General features: G+C 56.5%; 2 protein-coding genes across 12 annotated transcripts in view; one reads left to right on the top strand and one right to left on the bottom strand.

The window, feature by feature from the left end:
• PPIP5K1 (diphosphoinositol pentakisphosphate kinase 1) overlaps positions 1–14,605 on the bottom strand; it is a 41,717-nt gene extending 27,112 nt beyond the window's left edge. For 7 of the 11 annotated variants that reach the window (XM_064389686.1, XM_064389692.1, XM_064389693.1 and 4 more), the window contains exons 1-18: positions 14,486–14,605; positions 10,572–10,732; positions 10,125–10,299; positions 9,429–9,624; positions 9,246–9,336; positions 8,188–8,273; positions 7,798–7,952; positions 6,710–6,811; positions 6,262–6,423; positions 5,325–5,446; positions 4,758–4,859; positions 3,948–4,034; positions 3,443–3,518; positions 2,825–2,934; positions 1,811–1,896; positions 1,281–1,409; positions 979–1,100; positions 14–196 (exon numbers count right to left, since the gene is read on the bottom strand). In XM_064389686.1, the coding sequence (XP_064245756.1) occupies positions 14–196; positions 979–1,100; positions 1,281–1,409; positions 1,811–1,896; positions 2,825–2,934; positions 3,443–3,518; positions 3,948–4,034; positions 4,758–4,859; positions 5,325–5,446; positions 6,262–6,423; positions 6,710–6,811; positions 7,798–7,952; positions 8,188–8,273; positions 9,246–9,336; positions 9,429–9,624; positions 10,125–10,271 (1,956 nt within the window). In that variant the 5' untranslated portion in view covers positions 10,272–10,299; positions 10,572–10,732; positions 14,486–14,605. The other 4 variants (XM_064389689.1, XM_064389696.1, XM_064389687.1 and 1 more) reach the window with 3 other exon arrangements.
• Positions 14,606–14,818: 213 nt separating this feature from the next.
• Positions 14,819–24,297, top strand: LOC135281094 (creatine kinase U-type, mitochondrial). Its single transcript, XM_064389698.1, has 9 exons — positions 14,819–15,454; positions 20,500–20,698; positions 21,034–21,129; positions 21,245–21,466; positions 21,973–22,058; positions 22,982–23,105; positions 23,239–23,373; positions 23,706–23,831; positions 24,047–24,297. Exons 1-9 carry the CDS (start codon positions 15,306–15,308, stop codon positions 24,161–24,163), a joined length of 1,254 nt encoding a protein of 417 aa, XP_064245768.1. The 5' UTR covers positions 14,819–15,305; the 3' UTR covers positions 24,164–24,297.
• Positions 24,298–26,782: the final 2,485 nt, after the last annotated feature.

Here is a 26,782-nt window from a genome sequence, read left to right as displayed (position 1 = left end):
ACCGGTGCTTTACCTTTTCATAATCCTCTTCACAGAACTCAGCATCCTTCTGCATGATTTCATGCAATCGTGCCTTCACTCTGTGCTGACAGCTGCTAAGAGAATCACTGTCACTGTCCAGCAGACCATTCATGTTGGCACTTTTCACCATCTGCACCAAGATGGGGGTCAGCTCTCCTTCCAGGGCCAGCAGACCCTAAAGCCACACCACACAGGACAAGATTTCAGGTCTGTGCAACCCAAGCAACAAAAATTCTGGTAGTTTCATGGCCAAAACTCAAGCAACATAAGTGAAATCTCAACTGTCCTTGAAGGGCAGTTTTACAGCAACATCCCCTCCAGTCAGAGATGACTTTGGCATGGTTCTAGAGCTGTTCAAGCAAAGGATAACTCTGCCTGCAGCAGACCCAGATTTGTCCAAGCAACTGTTGAGCAGGCTCAACTATCAAGCAGCTCAGTTTGCTGGAAAATGTTAATGCAGTGAATGCTCCAAAGACCAGCTAAGGCCACCACAGGATTCCCCTTGGCTTTAGCTACAAATGAACCTGTCTTCTCCCCAGCCTCCATCCCATAATGCACCAAAGACATTTCATTCCCCTTTTAAATTCAGCAGGCAAGGAACGACCCCTCTGGCTGGGCAGCCACCCCAGAAACATTCATTTTATGGCAATCAATACTCAGCAGCACATCTGGTGTGCTCTAAGAACAAGCACCAGCAATAATCCATACATAACTCCTTCCTGACTGAGAGTCCTGTCCTGGACAGGACACTAAGGGTGACAGGTGTGTGCAGATACACCAGATGTTCAGTACTGCCCCATACACCTGCTATTAGCACAGCGTACCCCAGTCCACCCAAAAGAGACGGGGAAGAGCCTAGGAAAACTCTTTCCTCATCACCAGAGGTTTTCCTTTAGAACCAGCACATTTTAAGAGTAATGAAGCAGAACAAATGGATGCCCAAAAGAGAAGAAAGACCTTTGCAAAAGCTGCTGCTGTCATCTGAACTCTCCCCTCGTCCGAGGCGTAGATCTTGAGATCATGGCGATAAGTGCTGTGCAGCCTGAGCAAGCCACAGCCAGGGAAACCAGCATAATCACCTGCAGCCAAGGACAACTCAAAGTTCATATTCTCACACCTGCAAAATTATCAGCTGAATACACTGGTTTAGCCAAACAAACTTTATTGTAGTAACAAAGTTATGTAGAGAATTAGTCACTTGCATAGGCAGCTTTCATGCTGCTCCAAAATAGACAGTTCCAGCTACACACTAAACTCACCTTGGCCTCCAGGATACATGCAGCGAAAGGCCCGCCCCAGCTCCTCAGCCTGGACTCTTCCTGCTGGGGTCAGCTCTCCACCCCACTTAAGCACCAGGAGAAGGGAGGGGGAGGACTCTCGGCGAGCTTCTAGGAGACAAAGAGGTATTCACTACACCAGAGCTCATATCTGAGCCTGCAGAGTGAGAGGACGGGAGGAAGAAGAGGCTGTCATCAGCACCTTGCAGAATGTTCTCAACACAAGCCTGACCCAAACTCCCCAGGAAATAAATCAGCAAGTAGGAAATTCAGAGTCACTGCTTTTTCAAGGTATAGGCTGACATTCACAAAACTGGAAGTGCAAGCCCTGTAGAGCTAGGCAGGGTGCACTGGCATCCCTCCAATCCTTCCCACGATGTGAGCAAAGATAAGATATGGGTCACCAATTCTGCTTGCATGTCCAGAAGCCTATACAGGTAAGGGCAGCTGCACTCACACCTGAACTCTGGGATTAAAGATCAGGTTTAGGCAGCACCATCAGGTTTCCTTACCTTCATCTTCACTCGCAGCTTTTGGATGTCCATGAGGCAGATAGGTCAACTGGACCTTACGGTTAATGCCAGAAAAATGTCCATACCTGTCATAAGGGATGGAGAAAAAAAACATGAAACAAATCAACTCCACCTAACCTTTGCCCAGAGGCCCCAAGGCAGTACACAGTAGAAGTACAGCAAGCAAGAGACTTTCTGCTACAACACCCATACCCATGGAACATGATTTTTATCACCTCCCTGTGACCCAGCATAGACCCCCACAAAAAGCCAAACAGCTCCCTCAAACCAAATTCAAAGATCCATTCCCTTGCTCTTCTACCAAGAGCACTCTACACTGTCATTTCTCACTAGGGCTTTAAACTCTATCAACACCTTTAACAAGTGCGTTGATGAGATCACAGAAAAAAAAAACACTCTGACAGATGCTCATGTTTCTGATGAGCAAAAACAGCAGAGGAGGGAATCACAGCAAAAAGTCCTCCTCTGTACTCCAGAGATGTCCTGAACACAGATGCTGGCTGCCATAGCTAGCTGCAGTCCTGAGAGGAACCCTGTTTTGTTTAGAAGTTGTCAATACCACCACATTTTTATTTTGACTGTACAAAACCTCAGAGAACACAAACACTTTTTCATGTTTTCCAAGCTCCTTTTTGCTAAACTTTTGGCACCAGGACAACTTTATTTAAAACCAGTTTTATTCCAATTATATCAAAATGCTTCATATCAACATGGTCCCTCCAGGACCCCAGTTCCTCTCCTGCAGCAAAGAAAGCTCAGTTTTGTCTCAAGTTATTTAGCCAAACACCAGACACACTTGGGAGAAGGATCAGCAGGGTTTTGATGTCAAGGAGAAAGTGAGGAACACGGTGCCTTTCATGTACAGTTACTAACAGAGGACAGAGGAGACCCCAATCTCTGGGCACCAGCTGGCCAGGATACCAGCAGCACAGCTGGCTTCTGTATCACATGCCCTGAGGCAAACCCACAGTGCCCCTAGATAGGAATGCTTACATCTCCAAGACACTCTTCAGCTGCTCCAGTTTGGATTTCCTCTCCTCAATTTCACAATCACTGTGGGTTCCCAGCTCCACCACAAGCTGCCGTGCAATGTCCAGCACTTCCTGTTGGAAAGCAGAGAGCAATTCTGCCTCAGACCCACCAATGTACTCCTGCAAGGCCTCCTAACATCCTCACCTAGAATCAGGTCCATGCAGACACTCCTCACAGGCATGTCATTTCATAAGACACAGCTCAGGCAGGACAATCTTTCACACTGCAGTTTGCTTCATCCCCATGCTGTATTACAGTCCTGCTGAGAACCAAGCAGGTACCTCCAATTGCCCCACTCCCTGTCATGGACCCATCTGTCACCAGAGGCAGCCACAGCTGGTGGGCAAGCCGCATCAGGGCATCTCCATCCTACAGCGTGTGCATCAGGCTGCACAAGTTCCTGTTCTGCTCTCCTGCTGTCACCCAGCTGTGTGCACAGCGTGCAGAATGAGACAGAGAGCATCTATGTGACAGACTGTTGCCCTTTTGGAGGTTTGCACCCTCCCAAAGAATTGCCTCACACCAGGATCTGTATTACCTGCATATCCCACACAGTAACCCCAGAATGTACTTCCTCACCTGGAGCTGCTCTGGTTTCTTCAACTTCAACTTCCCTGTCTTGTAACCATCATATTTCTCAAATAATTCAAAGAACCTGAACAGACAAAAAAGAATGCTGATCCATTTTCTGCTATTTCAATAATACAAGGAGGGTCATTCCCACATGTGCATTCAGTCTCTATTCTTCAGGGAGAACCTGCAGGCTGCTGGCTCTTCCCTGTGCTTCAGAAATTCTGAAAAAACAAGTGTTTTTCAAAACACAACCAGTAAGCAGATACTAGCTTCCCATTTAGTGGGGCACTTCCCATTTCAGTACCTACCACACCTTCACTCTCCCTTCCAGTGTTCACACAGAAGGTGTCAGGATCCTTGAGGGGAAAGGGGGCTCTCTCAACTGGTCAGAAAGCATTTGCTTGGATGGGCCAGGAAAAATATTGCCTCCTATGCACTCAGCCCTTCTGGTCTAGAGAACAGGCCCTCATCCCTCCCCAGGAGCACAGCACCTTCTTCCCTTGGCTCTTACCGGGGATGTTTCACTTCCATCTTCATCTTCTGCTTCGGGGTGCGATCTCCATGACGGATGACTGCAATAACACAGCGAAGCTCCATCCTGGGCAAACACAAGATAAAGATGACAAATGTGCCCTTACAGTCCAGAACTCCCACCAGGAAGTAGCTTCCCATTGTTCTCTCATTTCCATTCTTCTGACACCTGCTTTCCTCAGCAAGGGTAGAATTTCTCCCAGACTAAACCAGACACAAGTGCCACAGCTGCAGAGGGAGCCAGAGTTCTGCAGACACTACTAAGTTGAGTGGTTTCATACCAGTGTACAAGTATGCTGAGGATCACAAAGAAACTTTTGCCTTTGATCTTTTAGCCTTATGTGCTAGAAAACTAGCAATGCCAAAGGTATCAAATGAGGGGCTGCCAAGCATGTGGGTAATGATGAATATTTCAGCTAAGTGTTTTCACCTATTTCACTGGTAGCTCAACGTGCATTTCTCCAAGTAGCAGCCAGCTACAGCATCTGTCCTGATCTGTTTCCTGTCCTGATGAAGAATTTGGATCTCTGAAAGCCATGTAAGCAGTTTCTATAATTTCTTAATTTACTGCTCATCTGGATTCACCAAATCTACAACTAATCTCCAACCTGTCACAACTTCCAGGTGCATAGCTAAGCCTTTCCACAGGCATTTCAGGGTTGCAAGCAGCAGAGCAGCTGGAGGATGCCATGCTGCTAGTGGTGTCAGTCCTTTGGACAGGGTTTTTCACACTTTATCCCTCACACAGCCACATCACTGGCATCCTTTTGAGAGGATGACAGGTACTCACATGGTGCCTGAAGTAGTGGGGACAATGGGGATGTCTTCTGCTTCTGTTGGGATGGACCAGGGGATATGAAACTGGGGAGCCAACTCCCTCATGATTATATTTCTGGAAGAAATCAAAATACAACACTTACAAGAAAATCCATTCCCTTGGTTCTCTACCTCCTCCTTAGCAGTCCTGCTGAAAAATGTGAAGAAAGCCACAGAATTTCCCCTCGCTTTCATTGCAGAGACACCTATCACACCCCTAACTACCTTTGGGGCTAGTTAGGGCACCCCAAAGGGGTACCAGTTTCCCCCACATCACCAATACCACAACTGGGCTCAGCATGCAATGAAAAGTCCTGGAAAATACATCTAGCTGTAGACAAAGACAGCTCCTGCCAATGCAGGCAGGACCTCCAGGGCTTGAAAATAACCCGTTCCTCCAAAGCCAAGCTTCCACCTGCTCAGCAAATGACTCACATGAACCACTTGCAGACTTCTCTGACATACTGACCAAGACTCCACATTTCATTTTACTTTGCTGTGAGTTACTTTACCACCTTATCAAAGCTCAGATTGCTCATACCCAAGGATTTTGGCACAGTCATCATAATACTTCATGGAGTTCTTCACAAAGCTGAAGCCGTTCACATCACAGACAAAGGAGTGGCCGTTGGCCCGCAGGAGGTCGAACCCACACACGGTTTGCTGCAGGAGGAAGCAGAGGATTTGGGACATGGACACGCAGGCAGGAAGCAGTGGGGGACAGCAGCGACCCTGCCAGAGGGGCATACACAGACCCAGCCAACACTGCCCAGTTCAGCTCTGCTGATGCTACAGCCATCCTCCACTCCATGCCCACCTCACAAGCCTAGAACAAGTGTGAAGACATGCCATTAGTCAGATCTTTACCCCTTACTGCTGAACCAAAGGCCCTAACCACAAACCCCCAGACAAACCCACCAGGGCCAACCCCTGACCTCCCAGAGCTCTAAACACCTGAAACAGAGCAGCTCCTGGATATCCTGCTCTTCCTTTCAAATCCAATAATTTTGAACCTGACTGACAAGCACAGACAAGAAGTGCTGCAGGCAAAGACACCCATCACTAAACAGAAAAGGCTACAAGGTAGAAAAGAGACTAAATCTGCATCAGCTCAACTGCATGGGGTGCCAGTTGCAGTGGAGCAGGAACAAGGAGTCCAGTGCTTCCTCCACTGACACAGTTAAGACAGGATGAGCACAAGTCAGATAGAGAGCAGCATGCTCAGGATCCAGTGTTAAATGCTCAGATGTGTGTGGACACCAGGCATTGACCAGCCCAGAGGGCATTTGCTGCAGGCTCTCTTGTCTTCCCAGTCACCTCTGCCCAGCAAAGTGCCACAGCCAGCAGGACCAACAACTGGCATCAAGCATGGAGGATTGCCATGCCTGAGACATGCCAGGATGACAAGTTTTAACACCAGCCCTGACACATATCAGACATTTGTGGAGTCCTGCTTGCACAGGAAAGAAAATACAGACCTTAAAGGCTACGCAGACTTTACGGGCAACGAGTTTCTCCATGGCAGTCAGCATGACTGGGTAACGAATTTCCTTCCCTTCGCTGTCCCGTTCCACCTTCCCATCCAAAGCAGGGGATTTGCGAGCCTCTGCATGGGCATAGTCCGGCCCAACAGTGTACACCTGGAATCAGAGTGAGCACACCTGACACGGCCACCAAGACAAACTGCAGCTTCCACAAAGTATTTCTGCTGCAGACACAGAAAAGGAGATGAGATGGTCTCACACATTCCTCCTGGTGTGATCTACAGAGCACCTGCTCCCCACTTTGGGGCTGAAACTGCGCAGTCAGCACCTCAAAGCTTAAACAAAGCACATTCCAGAGCCTAAGGAGGACTAAGCAGAACTGCTGAACTTTCAGCTCCCCCAGGCCTGACAAAGGAAGGCACCATTCCAGGCTTTTCCTTACCTTCACATCAGTGCCATCCGTAGGCATGAACTCCTCATAAATGTAGGAGCCTGTCTTCCTCACACTGCTCTCTGGGGAGTACACACTGCTCCGGCTGCCAATCTGAAAGCACAGAATAAACACCTCAGGGAAGAGCACGGGCATCCTTTTCTTAGATGGAAGCAGAAAAGTGCAAGTTTCATCCCATACATAGAGAATCTAGCAGACTTAATAGATTAGCATCTCAGGGCCCCCAGACACTACAGCACACTTAGTTATGGAGGACAAAAGAGACCAAAATGCAGGCAGCAGGTATATAATTTTCCAGGCTATAAAGAGGAGAAAAGCTATTATAGACCATTAATTTGTCTCCAATCACTTCAAGGATGTGAAACCAAAAAAAAGTGAAAAAATACCTTCAAAGTAAGGAGCCTAACTAATACGTAAATGAAAATAAATTATGACAGGTGATAATCCAACCAATTTAATTTCTTTCTAGGACCATGATTTTATCGACATCAAGGATGATGCTGTTTTCATTTTTAGTAAGGCTTTGGATACAACCTCAAGAGGCATACCTGTATCTTACCTAAGAGAACAATCATTTTAGGTTTATTCATGTCAGATGTGTAACTGATTGAAAAAAAGATATATCACAGCTATAACTGTTCACTGGAAAAGTGGGGGAACGTGAACAAGGGCAGATTTCCTGTGAAATCTAGGAATAAATACTGCTTTTATCACATGTGCAAGCTACACTAAATGGGAAGGGCAAGAATGATGTTAAATGACAGGAATGCAGGTTTTTTGAAAAATTCATCTTGATAAACCCAGGAGAAATCAGCATGAAATTCAGAAAGGGACACAGTGCTCCGTGACTACAGGACAACGGTCACCAAGAGGATGGGGAAGGTGAAGTCAGCACTACCACTAAAATATGTGCTTCTGTGGCTCCCAGGCAGATGCGGTTGAACTAAAAGTTCTAAGAAGGTCTAAACTTCCCCAACACAAAACCTTGCTTTCCCTTCACCTGTCCCAACACTCCTTCCTGAAGCCTCATGAGTCTCAGATGTGTTGGTTCCAACACAGCTCTGGAGACCCCTCCTCACCTTACGGAAGAGCCGCTGGCTGCCCCCGCCTGCTGATGTCGGGTAGTAAATATACACATTGTGGTCTTCAGCACTGACTGGCTTCTCTACAAATGGCTTTGGGAACACAGCTCCGTTTACCTCCACATGGTCCTCTCCTTCCACCAAGTTGCACTCTGAAGACAGAGCACAGCAGCAGCACATCAGGAAAGGTGAGACAGCCCTAGTGCAGAGACACAGCCCCTTCCAGGCCCATCAGTCGGTTTTGCTGCTGGGACCTTTGCCCACGAAAAAACCTGAGAGACTTATGAGTCAGGCCTCTTTGAGGTGACTGCCAGTATCTGTCCTCTGCAGACTATCTTAAATAGCAGAGCCTGGGGAAATGGCTTTCAGTAGAAGTTGGACACTGACCTTCTGGTCTGTCAGGATCTCGATTGAGCACAGCATAGCGGGGCAGGTCTATTCCCTCTTCTTGAAGGATCCGATACACTTCACGCCTGTAGAGGACAGAAGCAGTGTCAGAAGAGTTCAGAAGGTCCTCAGTACACACCAAGGGAAAGACTTCACTCCCACTGATGAAGAACACAGACAGATGAACACAAAAAGCATCAAGACAGATACTTCTCAGCATATGCTCTCTGGACGAGTCCTATGGGCTATAGGGTTTGCCTCAGTCCTGCTCTGGACACAGATGCCCCAGAGTAAATCTTTATCTGGCCTAGACATGGACACTCAATTATTAGCATGTGCCCAAAGCACAGCAGTGCACCCAGTACACACCACCTGCCCAGACCCACCCTCTTGGCGAGTGCCCTGTCACGCCAAGCTGTCCAATGCTCAGGCCTGGCAGAAGTGGCAGGACCCTTCTTTCATCTTGTGCCAAGGGGCAAACCCCAGTTCTTTCGCTAGTTACACCCTGGGATGCCTGCCAGCACCCACATAACACTGCTCACCACCCCAAAGACAGGGCAGGAGGTTTAGGAACTGTTAGGAGCCCTACTCACATATAGCCAAAGCAGCCTGGGTATAAGGGCTCAAGTACGTGGCTGCTGGTGGCCTCTACCAACAGAAGACTGAGAAACCTCACAGGTTCCACAGATTCTGACCCAGCCTTGCTCCCAATGTCTGACCCAGAGCCCCATCTCACCACTTGGCTCTCCTGCTTAGAGACTAGTCTTTTTGCTTTAGTCGTGGCAGCCTTGTTCTGTGAGAACTCTTTCACTCCCTACATCCCAGCTACTCCTCACAAGACATTTACACCAGAAAACAAAGCATGATTTTACATGGTCTCAATGGTTTTACCCTCAAAGCCATTCCCCTCCATGCTTTGGAGAAACCCAAAAAGCCACTGCTAAGGTCCCCTTCCTCCTCATCTCACTCCTTTGTGACCAGAAAAATTAACATTCCGCAGCATGCTGAGAAGAATCAGAGGAAGAGGAAAGGGGCTTTAGTGGCTCACAGACACCCACCTGTCCTGGATGTAATACTGCATATCAAGGTCGTTGATCAGAAATGGTTTGCACAGCTTGGCATAAGCAACTGCCTTATCCAGGGGGAATCCTGAAATACAGGGTGAGGACAGAGGAGAAGGCTGAAAGGAAACTCCCTTGCTCACAGCTGAGGCAGGCTAAGGACTGCTAGAGATGTGTTACCTTTGGAGTGGAAGGATATCAGGCAGTCACAAGAGGGCCAGTTTTCTACCGGTTCGTTCAGAATAACATCTTCCCCCATGATCACCACTGTGATGTACTCAAACTTGCACAGACGTTCCAGAATCTGTGTCATGGGCTTTGACTTGGACTTTTTGGTCATGGCACAGATTCCCACTACGATCTGCCGTTCTGGAGGCTGACAGAGGAAAAGACAGGGATCAGTTTAGTGGCATTTAATGTAACACTGAATAGGGGCCAAAAGCAGTCAGGAGCTGGAGATAATTTTTTCTGCATCCTGTTCCTGGAGGTTACAGAAAAAAATGAATGTTTCCTCTCTGCAGAGACACCTTTGCCCCTTTTCACAGGTACCAGAGTTTTCCCAAAAAAATTCTCTGGTGAAACAGAAAGACTTACAGGAGTGTCAGGTTAAGTCTCTAGAACAAAGAAATCCACCAGTTTTCCTGAATCAGATCTGCAAGCAAAAAAGCTGGATTTCCTGGGACAGTGAGTACAGCAGCATGATGTAACATGTCCTGTTAAATGCCACTGCTGTGTCCCATGGCTGTGCCATTCAGCCAGGTGCTGTGTCCCCCGCAGTCCCAACTACCTGCAGCCCCAGCAGTAACCATGCAAAACCTGGCTGAGACCAGGGATTCCACACAGGTGCTGCAGCCCAGAATGCTGGGACCTCCTTACCGACTCCTCCTCTTCATCATCTTCAAAGAAATCAGTTTCGTCTGTCTTCATGTTTGATCCCAGAAATTCTGTCTCATCGTCTCTGGAACCAACAACAAACCTGGGAGCAGAGTTCTCTCCCTCACTGGAGGTCGTCAGGGACGACATTGCAGCTTTGGTGGCCGACCATCCCGCTCTGGAATTACAGGGTGCAAAAGGGAGAGAGGTCAGATGCAGGCGACCCCAGGGCCAGCTGCTTAATGGAAGCAAATGATGGTGGGGAGGGCAGGGATTGATCCAGCATGAGGGAACCCAGGGATAGTGCTGCCTAGCACAAAAAGAGGGAACACTCAAGGTGGGAGAGGATCCGGAATTCTGGATCATTTTAGATAAGCAGCTCCATTTTGCAATTAAGCCCCTTGCACTAGGAAAGTGTCAGCACCAGCACTGAAATCATGTAACCCTTACAGTGATGCATGTCCAACCGCTGTCTAAATCATGGACAGGGACACTCTTGCAGACTCATATGCCCAACAACATCAACTGGGACTCCAGAAGTCAGGATAAATCTCAGGTCAGTGACAGTGATTTTCCAATTGCCAATTTTCATCCTTTCAGCTCGAGAAGACCTACAGCAACAGAGAGAACAGTTTGAGAGGTGCAGGAGTTTGCAGGGAGGAAATACAAGTGAAAACTCTATGGCAAGGAGAGAGGACAGAGAGGGAGCATCAGCAACAGTTTGGGAAGCAGGTCAGGATATCTGGATTTGCAAGCTGGCATAGAATCACAGAATACACCAAGTTGGAATCCATCGAGTCCAGCTCCTGGCCCTGTACAGACATCCCAAGAACCCCACCGTGTGCCCGAGAGCACTGTCCACAGGCTTCTTGAACTTAGACAGGCTTAGTGCTGTGACCAATGCAGAGTGGAACAATCACCTCCCTTGACCAGCTGCTGAATATATGCTGAGTTAGAAATGCCAGGAAAGAATCATGTCCTCCACTGTCACCTACAAGAGCAGCAGTGCCTGCCTCAGAGGGGACAGAGTCTGAATACACCATTCAACTGACCTGTACACGCCAAGGACACAGCTGCTCACCATTGACCTAAGCTCCACCCACAGCATGGAGCAGGTGTCTTTCACTGTGCTTTTCCTTATAAAGTAGCCAAAAGCATTCCTCCTGCATAAGGATCCACTGGGGGAGTGGACATCAATCCAACAGAAACCACACAGGGGACACAGCAAGCCTGGACTTTGTACATACCACACCAAGGATGATCTCCTCCACTTCAGTCCCATGCACCAAGCCCAGTGCTGCTGCTACTGCCACAAAATCCTCCAAGCACAGCACACATCTGGCACTGAAATGTTTCAGTCAGCACGAGTCAGAGCTGATACTCACCACCAGTGCTCGCTGCCACTGTTCCTAATGGGAGAAACAGTGCTGGCAGACCAGGCTGTAGAGGTATTTACTGTGCACTCCACATAGCCCTGCTATCTCCAGAGGAGGACAAGAGTAGCATTCCCAACATACTCAGGAACCATTTTCATGCCTGTGTCCTGCTGCTTCAGCACATCAGTGCAGAATGAACCCTTAGCAGCGGTACTATCAGCTGGAAGGCTGATGATTTAATGAAGTGAAGCAAACCATGCAAAAGGAGGAGGAGGGTTATTTTCTCCAATCCCTTACTCTCCCCTCCCTCCTAGAAAAAAAGCAGATAAGCAACAGGAAAACCTTTGCCCCAAGAACTCAGAAAGCAGTAACTTCTCTATTTTCCTCCTCCTATTCCAGAGACAAAGCCTCTTCCTTGCTCTATAGCTCTGTTTTAAGGCCATGACACACCACATTTACATGAGGTAAAAACTCAGAGCCTCACTGAAGCTGACAGCCACTGATAGCACAGGTGTGCCCATGATTTTAATAAGGAAAGCCTCATGATTTCAGGTGTGGGGCGAGGGTTAGCCAGAACCTTCTTCTAGTTTTTCTTAAAAGCAGATCCCTTACCATAAACTTACACCAAGCAACTACAGACTCTTGATGAACAGAACTTTTAGCTACAGCCGTAACTAAGGCATTAAAAACTCAGACTGTTTCTCTTAAGTGGACACAGGCAAGTGTAGTTCTCTTATGGTATCTAAGGTCAGTGACAGGAAGTTTGCCCACCACACCTGAGCCAGCTCTAGTGTTGAACTGGCACGGAGCTCATATGCTAGGAGGGTGGCAATTGCCATCATGGGACCCTTGCAGGCTCCTGCACAGCACACAGCCCACACTTTCCACACCAACCACAGCATGCTGATGGTTCTGTCCCTGCTGACTGCTGAGCTAACTGCTCATGGAAGCCACACATTTTGCCCAGTTCACAGTTGCTGAGAGTGCTATGGGCCTCACCTCTCACTAATCACAGCAAGAAAATTCAGAGTTGAGTTAATGCTGCTGACTGTGTCATCCACGGAGACAAGAGGACTTTATGTGGCTCTGGCACATGCACACAAAAGGTAAGGATCATTCTGGCTTCGAGTCAGAATATTCAGGCTTGGTAGTCCTGGCAGATACAGGAAGTACATGCCAGCCACTGCAGCTGAAGACTTTCCTGCTGCACTTCCAGGAGGGGCAGCTGTGATCTGCTGCACAGTCATACCAAAGGTTACCAAAATTACCCCAGCAGCAATCCAAATCTGCTGACACACAACCCTAAATGGAGCCACAGTCCTTATCTCTGATGGCCTGGGACTGTTTCAGCTCCCTAGATTGCCCTGTATTAGAGATAAGAAACTACATAGGAAATGGTTTTCCGGTTTCCCAGCATATCATTCTGGTGCTGTTCAGATAAGGGTGCTCACAAAGTAAAGAAATTCTTCACGCCCTCCTTCTGAGGTACCAGGCATTTAAGGTGTGAAGATGTGATTAGCTCTTGCATTAAGTTTGTACTCAGTGAGGCATTAACCAACCAAAGAGTGGGCTTGCATGTCAGGGTTTTGTTTAATTTCAGTTTTTAAACAAAAGGTGCAGATGCAGGTGCAGTCTCTGTAGTGCCGGGCTGACGGACAGGAGCAAGGCTTATATAGCCAGTGGCGGGAATTTGGGATTACCCCAGCAAGCAGAAAGCCTGCAAGCATGATCCAACTTAGAGACCCACAGCCCAGCCAAGCCAGGTCAAGTGCAGGCAGGATCACGACTTCTAAAAATACACACAGCTGGCATTTTAAAACACTTATGCTGCCAATGTCTTGTAGAACTATCTGAAACCGCTGGTGGCCCTACAACCAACCAACCAGTCCAAAAAAAACAACCCTGAAAGCTTAGGCCCTGAGCAGTGATGTACCTTTGCAAGCATGACCACTAACACACTTCTGCATGACCAGTGACACACGGAGAGTTACTTCCACTGCTACAAGGGCTGTGTGCATCAAGGTTAATTCCATACTTTAAAATGGTGAAAGCTGTGCTCCTCTCATGGGCGCTTAACTGCTTCAGCACAGCAACATCACCTATTCTGGGGTTAATAATTAAAATTATTAGGACATGGCGTATCAGAGAAATCCCTCTGTTGCGGTACCACAGGCGCTCGCGGCGCTCTCAGGCGGAGGCTGCAGCGGCAGCAGCGCTGTCGGGGGCCGAGCGCCGCGAGAGCGGCAGCGCGGAGGGCGGAGCGGAGCGGAGCATCGCGGCAGCCCCGCTGCACCGCGCGGGGTGCGCGCAGGCGGAGAGACCCCCGTCCGACACTGCTCGTAACGCAGCACTGAGCCAACTCCTCAGCACGGAACTCCTCCGTGGGCCACGGCCGCTGTCACTGAGGGTTTACTGGGGGGCCGCTGCCGCTCCACCCCGCGCACAGCGTGGGGGCTTCCAAACACCGGCCCGCCGGGCTCGGGAGAGCCAGCGGCCCCGGAGAGCGGGGCAGAGGCACAGGCAGGGCCAGGACCGGCCGGGCCGGCGGCGCGCCCTCAAGCAGCCCGCCAAGGGCGAGGCGGCGCTGCCCGGAGGGCGGGCGGGCACCGGCACCCGGCGGCACGCACAGGCCCCGAGCGGCCTGGCCGAGCCTCGCCCGCCGCTGCGCCAGCCGGGCGGAGCTCCCGCGCCGCGGGAGGCCGGACCCCGGGCCCGGCCGGCACAGGCGAGCGGCGGCGAGCCGCGGGGGCGGCACGGGAGCGGGCCGTGCCTCGCCGTGGCGCCGCCGCTGCTGCCCACCTGGCGCTCCCCGACAGCCGCCGACACAGGGCCCAGCAGCGGCGCGGTCGGCCGCCCTACCCCTCCCCGCCTTGCGCTTGGCTTCGCTTCGCTTCCCGACCCGGCCCGGCCCTGGCCCCTCGGCCGCCCCTGCCCCCCCGGCGGCAGCAGGGGGCGCCACGCCAGGCGCCGCCATTTCGCTCCGCTCACCTGCGGCCTCCGAGCGCACCCTGCGCTGCGGGCGCTGCCGCCGGCCAATCACCGTCTGATGACGGCCGTAGGCAGCCAATCGGCGCGGAGGAGGCGGGGCCGGCCGGGACGCGAGCGGGCACGGCATGGCGGCCCCTGGCGGCGGGTCCGGCAGCGCGGGCCGGCGCGCCGCGCGCACGTGGGCGCGGGCCCCGCGCTGTAACGGCAGGCGCGCGGCTGCACCGGGCGGGACACGCGCCCGTAGCGGCCGTAGCGGGCTGGGCGCGCGGTTCTACTGGGCGGCCGCTTCCCATGTCCCAGAGCAACACAGCTCTGCGCCAGCAGCTCCCGTCCCTCGGGGGTCTGCGGTAGCGAGCGCGGCGCACTTCCTGGCCCGCCGGTGCGGCCCCGTTGGTGTGGCGGGCACTGCGGGAGGGCTGGTGACCGCCGAGAACAGGCCCCCGACCCCGCGACCTATCGCGGGCAGCATCCCGTCGAGCAGCCGCGGTCGCCGCTCTCGGCCTCAGGTGGACGAACTTTGACCGGGCCGCGCCGGCCCGCCCCAGGGCGCGGCGGGGGGCTCCGAGGAGTGGGTCCCGGTGCGGAGCCGGCCCGTCCCGGCGCAGCCGCCCCTCCGGCGCTGTCCGGCGAGCGGTGCTGAAAGCGGCGGAGGCTGGGTGGGGCGGGGCGGGGCGGGGCAGCCAAGCAGGTGGCGGTGCCGCCAGGCCCCCCCGTGCCCGCTCCCCGCCCCCCGCCGCCGTTCCCGTTCCCATTCCCATTCCCGTTCCGATTCCCCTCACGTCCGCTGCCCGCCCCGGCGCGCTTGCTCCGCCGCTCCGACATGGCCAGCACCTTCGCCCGCGCTCTCTCCGCTCGCCGCTCCGCCGGCCTCCTGGCCATGGTGGGCGCCGGCTCTCTCGCCGCCGGCTTCCTACTCGCCCGGGACTCGGTCAGCGCGGGCGAGCGTCAGCGTCGGCGATACCCGCCCAGGTAATGTGCGCGGGCGGCGAGGGCGCACGGGCGGGGGGCGGCGGGCGGGGGACGATCCCTGCGGCACCGGCACCGGCACCGGGGGCGGGCGCGGCGGCCGCCCCCCGGCTCGAGCCTGGGCGGCGGGTCCCGGAGCAGCTCGTGGGGACGGCGCGATGGACGCTGCTCGTCCATGGCGGGAAGCACCGGGAGGCCCTGCACCAAGCCCGTCCGGCCCCGGGGCCCCGGGCCACGAGGGGGACGGAGCGGCCGCGGGGGCTCAGCCGTGTTGGATGGATCGGCCCCGCCTCGGGCTGCCGGTCACCGGCCCGCCCGCCCCGCGCACAAGGACACCGGCACAGCCGCGGCCCGGGTGCGGTCCCGCAGGGACCAGAGAGCGCGGTCCCGGCTCTCCGGGGTTCGCCGGGGTTGCCGCGGGCCCCGTTCACGGGACCCGCGCTGGCAGGGGCTGTGAGGGCTGCGGGGGCCAACGCGGGCACATTCCCGTGTCCGGGGGTTGGCTCCGGGCGCTGCGGTCCGGGCAGGGAGCCCGGAGCTGCCAGCTGCCCTGGGTGGTCCCAGAGTTCCAGGACAAGCCTCTGCAGCCGGGGACATGCGAGAGCAGGAGGGTACAAATGCTTGAGAGTAGGATTGGGGTCCCGGGGGACTTCCTGGGATGACTGGGAGGGCAGAGATTGGGGCTGTTTGGGAGACAGCAGTGCTGGGACCGCCCGTGCCGGTGGGGACATACCCCAGGCTGGGCCCAAGAGAAGCTAGGGAGACTTTGCCAATGTCCTGGTAGGAACAGGATGGAGCAAAGGGTCCATTTTGTCCTGCTGGCAGAACACCGAGGATCTCTGACTGTGGGAGCTGGTGTCAGAGCAGCCCCTGGCCCGACCTCATCTGGCTGTACCAGCCTTCCCACGCGCCTGCCTTTGGGACAGGGACTCCTCTATTGAAAAGAAAAGCTTTGTTGGCAGGTCCTGGCTCTTCCCTTTCTGGGCCAGTTTTTAAAGGGAGAGATGGAGGGGCCTGTGGATGCTGAGCAAACAGCCCCATGGGTGGATTTTGGATGACAATGAGATGTGCCGTCGGGACTTCTGGGAGGTGGGCGCAGAGTTGAGCTGGGCCAAGTGGGTGCATACACGGCCACAGGCTGGCTTAGGGGTGCTTTTGAGGTAATGCTGGCTCTGCAAGAGCCCTGGCCCTATTTGCACACCCGGCACCTGATCCCTTAAGCCAGATAAGTGTTACAGCTGCGGCACAATGCTAAGGTTCAAGCTCTAGACCAGCAGCTCTCACGTCACTCCCCTCCAAACGGCTCTTTGGTGCCCCAGGAAGCCCAGCTGGGCCAGCAGGGCCAAGTGCCTCACATTACTGTTGTTCCACTCACCATTGCTTGCCATGGCAAGCGAGGTGGAGGAGACAGAGGCTGGTCCTGCCCAGTGTTTGTGCTGCCAGCCCTGAGCACCACAGAGCGGCACGGCGCCGACTGGACTGAACACGGTGGCTACCTGCGTCTCACAAGAGCTGGGCAGAGTGGGAACGGGGCGAGGGCCACAAGGGGAGAGGGATGTGGTGGCCACCAGGCAGTCCTTATGCTGGCAACAGCTGCTTGGTTTAGCACATCCTAGAGGCGGGCCAGGAAAACGAGGACTGAGTTTTCCTGCCCATCCCAATGCCAGCAGAGGCTGCACAGGGAAGGAGCAGGGTGGGAAGGAGGCAGCACGTTGCTGCTCGGAACACCAGCAGCTGCTGCCATCCCTGCACCAAATGCCGACAGTCAGAGCGGTGTGTTGTGGTGCTGCATTGCAGACTGGGAACCCTGGGCATGTGGAGGGCTCTGGCAAGCTGCGCTGGGCTACAGAAAGTCGGGGACAGAAATTGATTGAGTTAATAGAATTACAAAGGCCGGATGTTATTGATTGTTTACCTCCCAAGAGGGGGATGTCTTTCTGAACAACTGCAGAGACATAGACATCAGGTCAGGAGGGGATGAAGTCAAGGTGAGGCTGTGGCTGAGAATGAGGCTCTAAAATGAGCCTCCTGGGGGGTTCTGTTAGGTTGGGAATGGGTTTGTGACGATGCTGACACTTGAAAAGAACCTGGGTGGAGCCCTAGGGATGAGCTTCAATCCCTCACTCTGTAGCTGACTCACCCAAGGATTTTGTCCCTCTAGTCTCTAAGTTAAAAACCGAGAGACATTGGCAGCAGCCCTGAGGGGTCTGAGCAACACTAGAGCCTCCTTTCAGAGGCACTGTAGTATGAATGGCCATGCTGGAAGGGCACAGGCACTCCCAACCTCAAGGAGACATGGGCACCCTGTGCCTTCTGCCAGGGGGGTCCTGTGACAGGCATGGCACCACTTTTGGGCCACCACGTTGGGGCTCCCTGCCAAAGCCTCTCCAGACAAAGCCCAAGCCCCTTCCTCCATGCCTAAGCAAGCCTTGTGCTTGGCTGCCTGCCAGCTCCCAGTTCCATGCCATGACACAGGGTCTGCTGCTCACCCCACACCTCTCCAGAGGCCATGTGTGGCTGGGGCTGCCTGGGCACCTCAGGCCAGTGATGCCAGGAAGGGCACTGGAGGCTGCCACATTGGAGGTGAAGAGCTGTGGGGAGGTGCAGGTGGCTGTCAGTTCTGGAGAAGCTGCCCAGTCAGTAGACAGTGGAGTCATTATCCCTGCTGGCTGCTGATGGGGTCAGGCACCTGCTTTGCTCAAGGGCAGAGAGGGCAGCTGCAGCCCAAGGTCGTGGGCAGGACGGCAGGCTGAGGTGAGCGCAGGACAGCGTGGGCGCCAGTGCTGAGTTGCACTCCTGGCAGACAGCTACGCTTCCAGCCTCTGCAGCTGGGCAGGAGCACACAATACCACAGCACCGTGCAATCATGGAATCATTGAGGTTGGAAAAGACTTTTAAGATATCACTCGGAGCTGTGGCACAAAAAAAAATTTTTGTGGGAACAAAATAGATGGTGCTGAAGTGGCCATAATTTTAAAACCAAGGGGTCAAAGCAGCCCAGGTGTAGCATCACCTTGACACTATGACAGAGAACTCCCGGACACCCTGAGCACATGGTGGGAGTGTGGTGCTACTGCCAGAGCCCTCCAGTGCCAGCCTGGACACAGCCTCCCCAGAAGCTCCCTGGCACCACAGTGAGTACAGTGCCAGGTGCTCAGGACCTTCACCCCAGCATTACCCAGCTGGTCCTGGCAACATCCATCCGAGTTCAGGTGCTCTGGAAAGGCTGTAGAGAGGTTGCCCCAATTTGCTGGCTGTGGTCTGGGGCTGTTTGGGGTGGGTGCACTCCAGCCAGGTGCTCAGGCAGCACTGCAGTAGGCACAGCACCTGCAGGCAGGAGCCTGGAGTCTCAGGGTTTGGATGCTGAACACCTCAGGGAAGGTGTAGACAGCTGTGGCAGACAGCATGCTTCAACCCATAGCAGTCTCCTGCCTGCTGGGAGTAAGCTGGCTTTCCTTGGGACCCTCTACTGCTCCTGGGCATTCTCTGTCACACAGAAAGCACAGCAAGTGGTCCCGGCATGCCCAGCAGCATGACCATGCTTGAGCAGTGGGGGAACCTGTCCAAGTGTCCCATTCTGATCAGCAAATGCTTTTTACAAGTGTGTCACCCTGGGGAGACAGTGGCCAGCAGATGACAGGGGCAGAAGCAGTGAGGGAGGCCAGGGCAGACTGCATCCCATGCATGCCACGTCAGCCTCTTAGCTGGATCATCTCATCAGGGCACAGGTCTGTGTGTGGGTTGGGAGCAGCCCTCAGCCCCCTCAACCCTGGGACCAGTTCTTGTCTGGAGCAAATGCCTCCTTCTGCTGGTCCAGGCAGCAGTGCTAGTGCTTCCCCACACGATGCAATGGGAGCCCTGCCTCCCTTTGTTTCTGCACAGCACAGGAAGCCATGAGCAGTAGCCAAGCTGTGGGCGAAGGGCCACATTCCTTGGCCTGCAGACACAGGGGAGGAGGCAGTGGCAGCCACAGGGCTCTGCATTGCAGCACAGGATTGGTGCTGGCAGCCAGAACCAATGCCCAGTGTGAGCACTCAGACCAAGAGCTGAGCACAGGGGGTGCCAGGACTTGCGTCTAGTGCTGATGTCTGACTTGCTCCCAACAACCAGACCTGTGCTAGCCCAGGCACCTTTCCTCCCACATGGACCGCCACCCCAAGCTATGTCACCCCCAAAGCAGGCCTCTCTCAGAAGGGTGTCCCCAGGAATGCAAGACCCCCTCCAGCCACCAGTGTGGTCTCCTGGGCTGACAAGGGCCAGTCCCATCCCACTGAGGTGAGTGGAGGCACCCTCAAGAGAGATTTGGCCAAGGCAAGTGGGTCCTGCCATGCCAATTTCCCTGTGAGTGCAGAACAAGTACAAAGCCTGTCTAAAGTGGGAATGAGGTCAAGAGACAGCCTCCCTCTAAGCTGATTAGAGGAAAACATCCCCCTAATACAATAAACTGCGCTGGGACTGTGCTGTTCCCACTGGCTGCAGATCAGGGTCAGTCAATCTCCTGCCCCACAGCATCCGGAGGGCAGAGGTGCAGGGGTCCAGGGGTCAAGCAAGCCAGGACCCTGCAGACTGCATGTCCTGCCTCCCCTACCCACTGCATCAGCAGACAAGGAGCAGCCCCCTTCCATTTGAGCTGGCATTAGGGCAGCCTCAGGGAGGACAAGGGGGGTGGGACCCCCACTCTGCAGCCCAGCTGCCCTGGCAGCTCAGTGTGGGGATGGGCTCACGTGGCCCCACTGCTCACCCGGCAGGTTCTCCCACTCTGGGGCCCTGCTGTGTGTTTGATAAGGAGCCACTCCCTAAGGACTGCTCCAGATTTGCCTGTGGACTCTTGTCTTGGTTCAGTGCCAGCCCTGGGCTTGGGCTCTCCCTGCCCTTGCCCTGCAAGGCCTGTAACTGCCTCCCTGCTCCCAGTTGCTGTGGATAAGCAGAGTATTTGACCCCTCCCTGAGCTCCCCTGCCCATACCTGCACCAAGAGTCTCTGTGGAGCATAGGCACAAGTGCTGGGGTCCCCTGGCCCCATAGAACTCATTGGTGCCTCCTCCCACAGTGCTGAGTACCCCGACCTGCGGAAGCACAACAACTGCATGGCCAGCAACCTGACGCCAGCCATCTACGCCAGGCTCTGTGACAAGGCAACCCCAAATGGCTGGACCTTGGACCAGTGCATTCAGACTGGTGTGGACAACCCTGGCCATCCCTTCATCAAGACTGTGGGCATCGTAGCTGGTGATGAAGAGACCTATGAGGTGAGTGGCAGCCAGAGCCTTGCCTGCAGCATCCAGAGGAATCCCAGTACCCATGGTACCACCAGCAGCCTGGGTCATTACTGCCCACCTCCTCTTGCCCAATCTGAGCAGCTGGAGAGGCCCCTGGAAAGTCTCCATGTGCTCCTGCAGGACACAGGGCTCTTTTGGAGCAGCTGTTGCTGGAGCCCTGCAGCCTCCCGCTCCACTTGCCCTGTGGATTGCTGTTGCACTGCAGGACACACTGTCCCCCACACCGGCAGTGTGGCCCTGCCAGGCTTGTGGCAGGGGCTTCCTGAAGCCCTGGGTTTGCTCTACATTGTCCCACTTGCTTCCAGGTGTTTGCCGACCTGTTTGACCCCGTGATTCAGGAGCGGCACAATGGATACAACCCCCGCACCATGAAGCACGTCACAGACCTGGATTGCACAAAGGTGCAGAAGCTGGACCGTGGTGCCGCACGCGGGTGTCCTTCCTTGGGCCTTGGGGCAGGGCCCTGACAGCCCCAGGGCCACCCCATGAACATCCCGTGGCTCCTGTCTGTTCCAGATCAAGTTTGGCCAGTTTGATGAGCGCTATGTGCTCTCATCCCGGGTCCGGACTGGGCGCAGCATCCGTGGCCTGAGCCTGCCGCCAGCCTGCACGCGCGCCGAGAGACGAGAGGTGGAGAAGGTGGCCGTGGACGCGCTGAGCGGCCTCACCGGGGACCTGGCGGGCCGGTACTACCGCCTCAGCGAGATGACCGAGAGCGAGCAGCAGCAGCTCATTGACGTGAGTCAGTGCAGCTCCCGACCTCCCCGCCGGGCGCACGCAGAGCAGGACCCCTTCCTGGCACTGCCTCTCGGGGAGCTTGCATCCTCTTTTTACAGCTCTGCTGCCTTCAACCGGGAGCCCTGCCCTAGAAAGGCAGCCCAACAGCACAGTGCTGCTCAGCCCTCACGAGCCAGGAGCTCTCCAAACTCAGCCCCAGCAGCTCATGGCCACCTCTGACTCTTGCCCCCATCTCCCTGCCCATGCCCAGAGGAAGGCAGGCTTGTTGCACTCAGCTCATGCCCCACCAGCCCCTAGCACCCCTAGGGTGGGTTGTGCACCAGCAACCTTCTGCCTCCCAGGCCAGGAAGGCATGGGATGCCCATGGATTCCCTGCCTGGGAGAACCGTGGTGAATCTCCTGCATGGCAGGTGGGACCAGTGAGACAGGGAGTACTGGAATGAGTGAGGGTGCCCTGGCTCCAGCCATGCAGCCTGGGTGAGCCCATGAACTCTGCCTCCCTCCAGGACCACTTCCTCTTTGACAAGCCGGTGTCCCCGCTCCTGACAGCAGCAGGAATGGCTCGGGACTGGCCTGACGCACGAGGGATCTGGTGAGGTTCTGCCCTGGCACTGGGCAGCAGGGCAGAAATGGGGGGGACGTACTGCTCCATCCATCTCAGCCCTGCCACCCACATTTCCCGTGTTTGCTGCGCCACAGACCCTAGCACGTGGCACCAGTGCCCCTGGCCTGTGCTCACCATGGGTTCTGTGGCCTCACCTGGGAGCTCCTTGTGCATCACTGTCAGCAGTCTACTGTTCCCTATGCAAGCACAGCACAGTACTGGCAAGAGGGACTGTGGAGCCAGTACCAGCTGTCAATCCTGCCTGCTCTCACCATCCTGCAGCACCTTGCACTCTAAGGCTGCCAAAAACCTCTAATTGCCTTCTGCTCCCTGGGCAATCCCCAGCACTCCTCCTGGCTTCTGCACACTCTGTGTGACACCAAATCTACCGTGCCACAGTCACATCTTACTGCTCCCTCCCAGCATCTTTGCACAGCCATGCAACATCCCACACTCCTGCAGAGCAACAGCCGGCACACTTGTCCGCCCATGCCACCCACACTGACTCTGTGCCTTTACATGGAAAACATCTCCAGGGCACACATGTCCCCAGCTCCAGCTGCACCTAACCCAGCCCTCCGGTGCACACTCCATGCCTCGCAAGCCGCCTCCCACTGCCTGCACGGTGCAGGAGCCATGCTCCCATCCCCATTCCAGGCTGGGTCACCACCATGCTGGCACCTGCCTGTGCCCAAGGCACTGGAGACAGCTCCCATAGCCAGCAGTGATACATGTGGATGGGCACTGGCCCATCTGGAGGAGCATCCCCTGGCTACCCACCCTGCTGCAGTCAGCACATGGGAAGCAAGGGCAGCACTGGTAGCATGGTGGCAGGGGCAGAAGGGGCACGGTTGAGTGGGCAGAGGGTCTCTGCAAGCTGGCAGCACAGCCAAACACTGCCCTGTCCCTAGGCACAACCACCAGAAGACCTTCTTGATCTGGATCAATGAGGAGGACCACACACGTGTCATCTCCATGGAGAAGGGGGGCAACATGAAGCGCGTTTTTGAGCGGTTCTGCCGGGGCCTAAAGGAGGTGAGTGTCCAACAGCTTCTGCTGTGCCAGCCCCATAAACAGGCAAAGAGGGGCACGCAGGGCTCCTGTGGTGCTGGCCTCTGCTGGGTGCTCCTTGCCCAGGGCTGAACGACTGCTTGTGCCTCTAACTCAGGTGGAGCGGCTAATCCAGGAGCGAGGCTGGGAGTTCATGTGGAATGAGCGGCTGGGTTACATCCTGACCTGCCCCTCTAACCTGGGCACAGGGCTGCGAGCAGGCGTCCACATCAAGCTGCCACTGCTCAGCAAGGTATTACCATGGACAGGTTTGTGGTGAGCCAGGCTAGGACTGTGGGGAGCTCAGCCACAAAGGTGCAGGACGACATGGGACCCAGCCCTGGGCCATGTTCAGGTTCCCCTAGGAGGCATAGGGTCCAGCCCTGGCCTGCATTCCTGGCCAGAGAGGCCCGGGTCCCAGGTGCCAGCCTGGGTCTGCTTACGGCAGGACTCTGGGTAGGGCTGGTGACCCACTGACAGGACCCTGTGAGCAGCAGGAGCCTGCACCAGGGAGCATTTGGCCACAGAGCCCTGACTCCCTTGTTGTTGGTCCTGCTGAGCACTGACACTTTCTCTGGGCACCAGGACAGCCGCTTCCCTAAGATCCTAGAGAACCTGCGGCTACAGAAACGTGGGACAGGTGGTGTGGACACTGCAGCCAAAGGCGGCGTCTTTGACATCTCCAACCTGGATCGTCTGGGGAAGTCAGAGGTGGGTGCCGGACAGAGCTGGGGAGGGAGGTTCTGGAATGTGTTTGCATGACAGACACATGGGCCCACAGTGCCCATGCAGCCCCAGGGCCGTGAGCTGGGGCCAGCATGCGGGTGCTGGCAGTGGCAGTGCCTACCCTGCATGCAGCAGGAGTGGCCAAGTGGTGTGGCTCCCAGGACAGTCCCTCAGTCACCGCATCTGTGCTCCTGGTGCAGGTGGAACTGGTGCAGCTGGTGATCGATGGTGTGAACTACCTGATCGACTGTGAGCGGCGGCTGGAGAAGGGGCAGGATATCCGCATCCCCTCGCCGCTGCAGCAGTTCCGGCACTGAGCGCGGCCACGGCAGCGCCAGCGCTGTGGGACCCAGGTCCCCCTGTAGCTTGTGCGATCTCTGTGCCCAGCATGTCGCTGCATCCTGTAACCCACAATGCGTCAGGTCAGACCCCATAAACATGCGCTGCTGTAGCCATGGCTCGGGCTTCTTCTTACCGCACTGACCTCCCAGCGCCCTGTCCCCCTGCAGAGGCACCACTCGGATTTCCCCCCAGTCACAAAGCTTCACAATCACCACACATGGGCTCTGAACCCCCTGCCCCATGCCATCCACCCCAGCCACCTCCCAGCTGGTATCAGGAGCAGTGCAGCAGGGCCAGGAAGCACTGCATGGCCTCAGGTCCCACACTGAGCAGCACACTGTGGAAAATGAAGATACTCCTGTGGGAAATGTGTCTTGAGCACCCAGGCAGTGGGAGAGCAGGAGCCAGTGGGGCCCATGCTCCTCAGGATCCTGGATGGGCTGCAGCCAGCCTATCCAGGATGGGCAGTGCAGGATCTCGAAGGCAGGAGCACCCTCGCTGTCCTGGAGCAGGTCCTGGAACAAAGGCTGCAGGAAGGAGCAATATTGCACTGCCTGCGCTATCCTCGACACTTTCCCTCAGAGCTCCTTGCTCAATGTCCCACAGCGGGTTGGTGGCAGGCTTGCTACAAGGGTAAGGACACCAGGACAAAGGGGAGTCTTCGCCCTGAGCCACAGCTCTGACCCCCAGCCGGGGGCTGGCCGCTGCCGGCCACGGGTGGCTGAGCAGAGCCCATGCACCAGCCGGTGCCAGGAGCGGGTGTCAGTCCCGGGGGCCGCTCCCTGGGCCCGCGCAGGAGCGAGGATCGGCTCGGGAGCTGAGGGAGCAGCACCGGCCCTCGAGCGCGCATCCCCCCGCGGCGCTGCGCTCCCGGAGGCCCGTGCTCGCTCACTGGGGGTCCCGCAGCACCAGCAGAAGCAGCATCCCCGGGCTGGCAAGGAAAGCAGCCATTCCCGCGTCTTGTGGGCAGCAGGAGGAGCGAGAGGGAGACAGACGAGGTGCCGCAGGGCTGGCTCCGGCAGGTCCCGCAGTACGGCCCCGGAGCCCGGCTCCAGCCCCCGCCGCTGCGGCTCCCAGCCTTCCTCCGACACTGGCAGCCCCAGAGAGCCCCGTCCCACAGACCGCCGAGACAAGGTGTGACACACCTGATGCTTCCCCGCACGGACCCTGCCCGCTCCCTGCCTGCTCACCCCGCTCCTGCCGCCGGGCGGGCCGCCCACGGCGCGGCGGAGCCGACTGCCGCTGGCCTCGGTTCTGGGCGCTAATCCGAGGCCGGCGCTAGCCCCACCACCGCAAAGGATGCATTACTGATGACGGCAACCCGGCACGGGCTGGTGACCCCGCCCGGGGCCGCGATCGCCGCCGCAGGCCGGCCGGGGAGAGCGGGCGGGCGGCGGGCAGCGCCCCCTGGCGGCCCCGCGCTGCCGGAGCGGGCCCCGGCCCTTTGCCGCAATGGCGGCGATGCAGCCGGAGGCGCCGGGCGGGGTCTCCCCGCAGCCCTGGGGCCGACTGCCTGGTGCAGCTCAGTATTGGTGACAAAACCGCCAGAGGCAGCCGGGGCGGGTGCCCCCGGGCGGGGGTGAGCTGATGAGGGCTGGCCGCAGCCAGCAGCTCGGGGGGTACGGGAGCAGTTGCTAAAACTCAGCGGTCAATAGTAGGGACCTGATGACAAGGCGAGGGCAGGAGCGCTTGGGCTCTAAGGAGAAACGGATGGTGAGGCGGAAACGAGGAGCGGAGAACGTTTCCCCAGTCGATGCATTGCCCCCGAGGCCCGCCCGAGCTGCCCGGCGCGCTGCAGAGGGAGGTGGCGCTGGGAGGCTGAGAATCGGCGTTTGTGCGGGGACAGCCGCAGGCCCCGGCAGCACCGGGGCGCGGTGTGCGGGGTGGGAGCAGGCTGTGCCTGGTCAAAGCCGGGGGCGAGCACCCTGGCAGGGATGGCACAGAGCGAGCTCCTTCTGACTGCAGACCCCAGCAGAAGGCGCAAATGCCGACGGATGGGGTAACGGGGGAAAGACCCGCTCCCGGGTTTGGCTCGGGGCCAGGAGAACGCCGGACCGTCCCGGGGCCGGAGCGGGACGGGTGGTGGGCGAAAATGCGTGGCTGCGGCGAACCCAGCAGGCGAGCCCGGCGCTGTCGTGCGGCATGTGCTGGGCACGTGTCACCGCCGCGCCGGCACCGCGCCATACGGACACGGTGGCCGCGGTGGGGTTACCGCACATCCATCAGCTCGGCACAGCTCCCGGAGACCGACAGCGCGCGGCCCGGGGCGCCTCCGCGGCCCCCGCTCCCGGCCGGGGAAAGGGCAGGCGCTGTGGCCGGCGCGACACAGCTCGGCGGGAGGGGACTGCACCGCGGATCGCGGCAGAGGGAGGGCCGAGCCGCGGGGACTGCACCGCGGATCGCGGCAGAGGGAGGGCCGAGCCGCGGGGACTGCACCGCGGATCGCGGCAGAGGGAGGGCCGAGCCGCGGGGACTGCACCGCGGATCGCGGCAGAGGGAGGGCCGAGCCGCGGGGACTGCACCGCGGATCGCGGCAGAGGGAGGGCCGAGCCGCGGGGACTGCACCGCGGATCGCGGCAGAGGGAGGGCCGAGC

This window comes from Passer domesticus, chromosome 14, assembly GCF_036417665.1.
Source record: "Passer domesticus isolate bPasDom1 chromosome 14, bPasDom1.hap1, whole genome shotgun sequence".
NCBI classification, from domain to species: domain Eukaryota; kingdom Metazoa; phylum Chordata; class Aves; order Passeriformes; family Passeridae; genus Passer; species Passer domesticus.
The sequence above is the reverse complement of the archived record's forward strand: the minus strand, read 5'-3'. Positions and strand labels throughout refer to the sequence as shown.